Source organism: Pistacia vera, unplaced genomic scaffold, assembly GCF_008641045.1.
Source record: "Pistacia vera cultivar Batoury unplaced genomic scaffold, PisVer_v2 Contig425, whole genome shotgun sequence".
Taxonomy (NCBI): Eukaryota; Viridiplantae; Streptophyta; class Magnoliopsida; order Sapindales; family Anacardiaceae; genus Pistacia; species Pistacia vera.
Window position 1 is genome coordinate 744,587 of NW_022196252.1, and position 7,648 is coordinate 752,234.

General features: G+C 32.7%; 1 protein-coding gene across 1 annotated transcript; it reads right to left on the reverse strand.

The window, feature by feature from the left end:
- Positions 1–524: 524 nt before the first annotated feature.
- On the reverse strand, positions 525–3,886 carry LOC116143035 (putative vesicle-associated membrane protein 726). Its single transcript, XM_031428448.1, has 5 exons — positions 3,570–3,886; positions 1,711–1,852; positions 1,505–1,625; positions 1,250–1,312; positions 525–979 (listed from the first exon to the last, which is right to left on the reverse strand). The coding sequence occupies exons 1-5, from the start codon at positions 3,757–3,759 to the stop codon at positions 836–838; spliced, it is 660 nt and encodes a 219-aa protein (XP_031284308.1). The 5' UTR covers positions 3,760–3,886; the 3' UTR covers positions 525–835.
- Between the last annotated feature and the right edge of the window lie 3,762 nt (positions 3,887–7,648).

Below are 7,648 nucleotides of genomic sequence, written 5' to 3' on the forward strand. Positions count from 1 at the left end.
GTCAGATCTACACTGGATCTGACCGAAAAAAGCTAGATATGGCCGTTGCAAAGAAAACAACGATCAAATCTGGCCTTTTACAGCCGTCGAAGGTCAGATCTAGTCGTAAATCTGACTTTTTCTGACCAGATCAGTGGTGAATCTGACTGAAAAAGACCATATCGACGCACGACCGGCCAAATCCGACCAGTCTATGTCGTAACGCCATTTTCCGACCAGATTTCGACGATGTTGACCAAAATCTGGCACTATAGGTGGGCAGGGGTGTTTTTGTTATTTTATAAATTTTTTATATATTAGGATGTTTAGTTAAATTAGCAAACCTAAGAGATTTTTTTGTGAATTTTTAAATTTTACCTCGTAATACTCACCCTATTCAACTACCCAATATTATTCCCAAAATCCTATCCAAAATAACAAAACAAACAGACCCGTAATTTTCTAGATTCAATAATATCAACAATCCCAAGCAACCAACATATTACTCATGATATTACTAAATAAAAAAAAATAAAGACAATCAATAACATTGTTAAGGAATAATTTGTTCTGCAAACATCCAATTAAGTACTCCTTCATTACATCAATATAAAGCAACATACGAAATTTATCTACTTCAAAAGAGTTCAACCATATAGCCTATACAATCAATCCAAAATACAAACTCCTCCCCTTCCCTTACGACTAGAAGGGAAAAGACAACCTAAAAGATCAAAGATCCCAAGTGAGAAATATGCAACGAGGATGGTCAGAACAAAAAGATGGAGAACCAGTTTACCAAGACGACCAAGTCAGCGTAGCGGCAAGGGCAGTATCCAGGGAAATCCTAGAGAGATCAACAATTGAAACCATGGCAAACCGAAAGGATAATGATAAGAATCAATGCGATGATGATTCCCAAAACAATCAATTTAATCTTCATATTCTGGAGCCACATCTTCCTTCTCATCTTAGTTCCTTGTTGCCTGAAATCTTGCGCCTGCACCATGACAAATATGCCAAACCATGAGACCAAGATTTCAGAGAAGGTAACAGTGAAGTAAAAGAAAGAAAAATGGAAAACATAGGATATCATTGCAGAATCCGATCTAATTATACATCACTAACTGAATACTGCTACCCAAAATCATCTATGGAGATGTTCTGTCAATTTCCAGTGATGACACAAACAAGTTGCTTCAATGAATGCAAACAGTGTGTCCATTCCAACCAGATGCAAAACAAACAGACAACTACAAGCTGAACTAACCTGTGATCGAAGGTTCTCAGTTTTATCCACTAGCAGCTCAATCTTCTCACCACGGTCAAGAACCTGCAGAAAAAATGAATCTCCTCAGCTATAACAGCCATCATACTCTATATATAAAAGGATGGGGCACCCTTTATAGCCAAATGCCTCAGTGTTACCCCATTTAGCAATCGCATAACTAATTGGTGAAAAATCATGAAAAAATTTCAAAGAAAGTTAAAACAGTTGCAAGATAAGCCAGAAGCTACTCCTCACCTTCTCAATGTTTTCCATCATAACACCCTTGACTTCAGAAACCTGAGCTTTTACTTTTGCAAGTTTGCTGATCTCTTCAGGATGATCCACACAATACTGCATGTGCTCTTTCAATTTAGGCCTACAGAAAAGACAAAAGTGTAAAGAATAGCTATCAAAGGAAAAAATACAAAATGCGTCTTAATCAATTATAAGAATATAAATACCCAAACTCTCTGTTAAGGCTATTTGCAACAGCTGTGGCAGCTTTCCCTCCACCATATCTCTTGTTGAAATCTTCCTTAACTCGCTCCAAAAAGGCAATTGGAAGTTGTCTGCCAGCAGATTCAACAGCCACAACACAGTATGCTGCAGCATCAAGTGGCAGAGTTCAGCAAAGCAATAATTCATTTGTGTAACATATATCAACAAATGAATAGCCATAAATTACTAAAATAACTTTGACTCTTGACAATCCTCTGTTAACTGTTTCAGTCAATTTCTTGTCAGTTAACAAGGTGCAAATGAATTAATCACCAAGAAGCCAACAACAACAATATGGGGGTTCCATGGAAATGTTAAGTACTTGAATGATGGAAATGATTGCAAAATTTGTTTGTAGTTCCGAAATCTTGGTGACAAGGACTATCATTTTGTGTCTGCTTCTCAACTTAATGCAGAACCATTTACATGAATGGAAATAATGCAGCCAAAAACAGTTACAGAATGAGCAATACAAAGCCACATCTAAATTGATACCTTCTTTATGATCTATGATATACACTAAAACATTATACACAGAACAGAATATTATAAGAACACCAACACTATGTGTTGAAGAAAATATAAAATATCTATGCATTTCATAAGCAGTAGAATTGTGTAGCAGAGACTTGTAAGCAACGGCAAATATCTACACAATGTATCTTCCATGTTGAGATAAACAACCAGATTCCTGATCCAAGAATCTTTAGAGAAATATCCAAAATCAATGACAAGTTAATAGATAGATTTTCTCTTTTTCATAATAACTGATTGTTGAAAACCCACTTTGGGATTGTAAACCCAAATAACTAGTAAAAGTTTCGAAAAATTTAGTTAGCATGGAATACAGTAAAGGAGTGAAGAAGCAACAACTGCATAAAGTATCTTAGTACCCTCACAAACAACTAAACCCAAATAACTAATAAAGTTATTTCCCTAAATAAATGAAATAGATATATAACTAAATCACCTGCCATCTACATTTTATTAAAAAATCACATGACAAAGATGGCTAACTTCATGTAATCACACGTGACTTGAAAATTATAAGACTTGCCCCATCAGTTTTCATCTGTCAAACCCATCATCACCATTCCACACAGACTCCAATGACATGGGAAGAAAGAAAAAGGACATTTTCTTTATCACTAAACGAAAAGGAACCTTACCTCTGACATTAGTGAAAAACATATTAACTGAGCATATTAGATGATTTAAACCATCACACCAACTGTTAATCAAATATTAACATCCAAAGCAACAAACTAATCAAACACTTCAGCAGAAATATTTCATAATTTACTAAATAAATTATACTTCACGATTCTAATTCGTTTACACCCCAGAAATGGAACGGAGTCACCCTCGAGCAATTATCATTTTGCAATCTATTACTTCTTTGTGTTGCACAATAAATACAACCTTTCCAGATAATCCAAGGCCATTCCCAATATGCCGAACAACATTCAACACATTGACATCAACTCGTAACTTAATCTTACACAAAAATAATATAAAACTCAAAAATCTCCATTCCTCCGTTACCCTGTTTCACGATCCATACAAGATCCACCGAAATTAAATCTTAAAACACATCTCACAACAACCAACTCAATAATCGAAACACGAATCAAACGGTCAAACTCATAGATCCACGAAAACAATAAAAAGTAAAACGAATTAAAGACCTCAAAAAGATTAAAAGATTTAAAAAAAAAAAAAAAAAAAATTAGACCCTGATCCAGATCAGACATCACCATTTCGTCCAAATAAAACCACAAACACGAATATTTCAACAAAATAAAATAGAAATGAAACTTACTGAAGCCATTCTCAACGAGGTAATTAAAAGTATGGCCATCGCAGTTATAGGTAAACTTGTTATTGGTAGCAGGAAGTTTCTGGAGGCATTGCGAGGCGATGCTGGTGAAATTTCCGGTGAACTCGGTGTACTCGGAAAGAATCACCGTTCCACGAGCCACAAAGCTGTAGATCAAAGACTGTTGGCCCATGTCCAAACCCTAGCCCTAACTCCGAACCGAAACAAAAAAAGATTTTCTAAGGAATGTGTAGAAAGAGAAAAAGGAAGAAAGTTTGGGAAAAAGAGAGAAAGACGGTGAGATGCGAAGAACAAACTAAATAATAATAATAATAATAATAAATAAAAGCTAGATTTACGCTGGGGAGAGTTTTATTGACGCTCTTTTTCTTTTTATCGTGTGTGTCTGTTTGTTTGTTGGTTTTGGTTTTGGTTTTAATTTAAGAAATTATAAAAATAAAGTAAAATAAAAAAAAGAGAGTCACGCGGTTCTTCTCGAAACTTTGTGAGGATCAGTACGGAAAGGTTGAAAATTAAAATGGGAAGTTTCTTGGCAGCCAATTCCTATATAAATAGCAAATATGGTTGTGGATTAGTATTTTGTTTTATAAGGTGATTAGTTAATCTAAGTATCAAATTNAAGCTAGATTTACGCTGGGGAGAGTTTTATTGACGCTCTTTTTCTTTTTATCGTGTGTGTCTGTTTGTTTGTTGGTTTTGGTTTTGGTTTTAATTTAAGAAATTATAAAAATAAAGTAAAATAAAAAAAAGAGAGTCACGCGGTTCTTCTCGAAACTTTGTGAGGATCAGTACGGAAAGGTTGAAAATTAAAATGGGAAGTTTCTTGGCAGCCAATTCCTATATAAATAGCAAATATGGTTGTGGATTAGTATTTTGTTTTATAAGGTGATTAGTTAATCTACGTATCAAATTAACACTAATCAATACAACTTAATTGGGACACACAAACTTTTCCCCTATTTGTACAATATCAATCCACCCCACAGCTAATTTCTATTAGCAAATTACACCCAAATTTTTAATAAATGTTGAAATATGTTAGTTTACGATAATATCTAGTCCAAACTCTAAAATTCCCCTACCATCTTCCATAAGAATGGTATGACCTTAAACTCTATCTCATTCCCATATTTCATTGTAAACAAGTTAAAAAAAAAAAAAATTAGTGGTTGGGATTCATGTATAAGAATAGGTTTTCGGATATTTTATTAACTTATAAAAAAAATATTGGTTGATTGTTATTTTCTTTGATTTATTATTGTATGTACAAAATTGGTCTTTTAATCTTACATATTAGATTCTTGTGAAATAACAAATTTTATAACCGACATTAGTTTTTTTTGGATGTTTTTGTTAGTAAAAAAATAAACGTGGGGTGAACTTAGCCAACTAAAAACTCAAGGGAAAAAAAGTTATTAATCAATGGTGTTATACGGTAGCTTATGTGTCTATCTACCCCTTAATCCACAAACTTTTTAAGATTAAATTGTATTTATCCAAAAGATTAATTTAGAATATCACATGTACCATACTACATTTATATGTGAATTTTTTTGGCTCACATCTAATTTTACTCCAACTCTTTCAAATCCAAATAAAAATCAACTCATCCCAAATTAATCAAATTCATTTTCACCCTCTTCTTCCTCACAAAACCCAACATCAAGGACAAAAAATTAAAATAGCATATTTGTGATAATAAAAGGTGGGTTAGAAAACCACTTGGACTTGTGTCTGGATTGTAAGACCCTAAGTTACCAATGTCTTGAGTTCGAGTTCCACCAAGTAAATATCCACCATATTTGTGACTTACTTGATCTATTGGATTTGTAGAGTATGCACAAATTGACTCAAATACTTCGGTCATTAAAAAAAAGACTGATCAGAAAAGGAAAGACTACGGTGGAAGGATTATGACCGCCTCATGGCTTATTGCAAACTGATTCTTGACAAGCCCCACGATGATTGTAAGACAACAAAAGCTTTGTAATTTTAATTTTTTTTCTCATTTTGATATTTTTGGTATTGGTTTGAATTGTCTTTAGAGTTTTGGCAGTTTGGTTGGGCATGAGATATATTAAGGTTTGTTTAATGCTATATGTGATATAAAATGATATAAATTATCCTCCGATGTGTAACTTTATAATATTTCGACATGGAAATAGGGTGACATTTGTTTATGAAATTGAGGGGAGAAACGTCTTTTCACAATAGATTTTAAAGTCAGAATGTATTTCACTGTATTTATATAACATTAATGTACAGTATTAGCTTATAATATAATTGATATGATGTCTTGTGGTACTTCTGTTTTCTTGATAGTTTAAGTTTTGGGATATTATTTATTGGATACAAACATTTCAAAAAGTTATTATTTTACACAGAAGTTTCAAATTCTTCGTTAAGGTACAATAAAGTCACAAATATTTCGATTAAAGGACAATAAATAATTAATTGGGTTTAGATCTAACATTTTTTAAGGATAAAAGGGTAATTATATATATATATATATTTTTTTTTTTTTTGGAAAAACCATGACTATATTATGTGTGCAATTGGTAATTGTGATCATAGTTTGTCACTAGATATATTAGAACTATAGTTGAACAAAGGTGAAATGTTTTTTTTATTCAATAATTACTCAATTGATTCGCTAATGTATTAGAGTCGAGTAATTTAGAAAATATGTTAATAAAGCTGGTTTCTGATTAATTTATTGAAATATGAGGTGGAGATTGATTAAAATCCTGTGTGCTTTTCACATGTTACTTATACTTTAGTATTAAAACATGTTTTAACGTGTTTAATTAATTTAGAAGACATAAAACGAGTTTGAATAAAATGTTTTGGTGGTTGAATGTCTACTGCAGAAGCTTTGGGAAATAGTGGATTTGTTTTATAAGAGAAAGTAAAATTGACCAATCATATATTGTCGCGTACATGTTTATCCAGTCTTATCTTATTTATTTTAATATGTATAATTTAAAAGTTTAGCATTATGGACCGATTCCCATTCTTCTTATACTTATTTTCTTTAATGTATTTATTGAAAACATGCTTTTTTTTTTTTTTTTTTAATTATTATGGTTCTATAATAATAATAATAATATGACACTATCATATAACTTATTCATCCACATCCTTTCTTTTCTTTCCTTATTTTTAATCGTGGCGGTGGACTTTTTTTCAAAAAAAATTAAAAAAAAATCACTAGTTTTAAAAGTCAATGAAAAGGATCAAAACCCAATTTTGTTTTATTTTACTATTTTTTTCATGTAGTTACTAAAATACACTTAATAGTATAAAAAATAAAAATTAAATTTCTTTTCAACGATAAATAAATAGTATTTTTAAATAAATAAAAAAGGTTTTTTCGACCATTTAGGTTTCATCAAATAACAATCATATTTTTCTAAGGTTTAATAAATTGTTGAGCAAACGACATGTTCCCACCCAAGGTTTAACGAAATCTCGAGTTCATACCCCTAGTTGTACTTATTCCAAATTCCCACCCTTAAACTATCTTTATTAGTTAATTTTGAATTCTGATTTTTGCTATTACTATCTTACCCTTCACATTTTATTTCACTGCACCTAGCTACCATCACCCAAGCACCAGCGTTTTTAGGCTTGTTTTGGTTGATTTTTCACCCAAAATCGCCTCATCTTCCTTGTAACCCCTACACCAAAACCCACGACACCCCTTCACCGTTGCATCCTCTGATCGTTAGAAAATGACATGTGCTTGGCTGGGCAGTTGATTGAGGAATTTTCTCAAACAACTAGTAGGCATGACTTTGAATGAAGATTTTTGGGCTGGTGAATAATAATCGGTGGCCAAAGAATGCACAACAACCACAACAAAGAAACAGAGAGGAGGATGGGGGTCAAAAAGGCAGAAAATGATGGAACAAGAGTGCAAAAAAAGTTGTCACACGACGGTGGGAATAGAACTTGGGCAGCAAACGATGAGCAACCATGGGCGATGCGAGGGTGGGTTTTGTAGAGGTGCTGAAGGGGATTCGATTGGTGGTTTTGGGGTGAATTTTCAATAAGGGAAT

Excerpts from the sequence above, each read along its gene's own strand:
- LOC116143035 (XM_031428448.1), bottom strand. The coding sequence starts at position 3,759 with ATGGGCCAACAGTCTTTGATCTACAGCTTTGTGGCTCGTGGAACGGTG. Across the intron at positions 1,313-1,504 it reads TGATGGAAAACATTGAGAAG|GTTCTTGACCGTGGTGAGAA; the intron begins GTGAGGAGTAGC and ends TTTTTTCTGCAG. Across the intron at positions 980-1,249 it reads CTGAGAACCTTCGATCACAG|GCGCAAGATTTCAGGCAACA; the intron begins GTTAGTTCAGCT and ends GTCATGGTGCAG.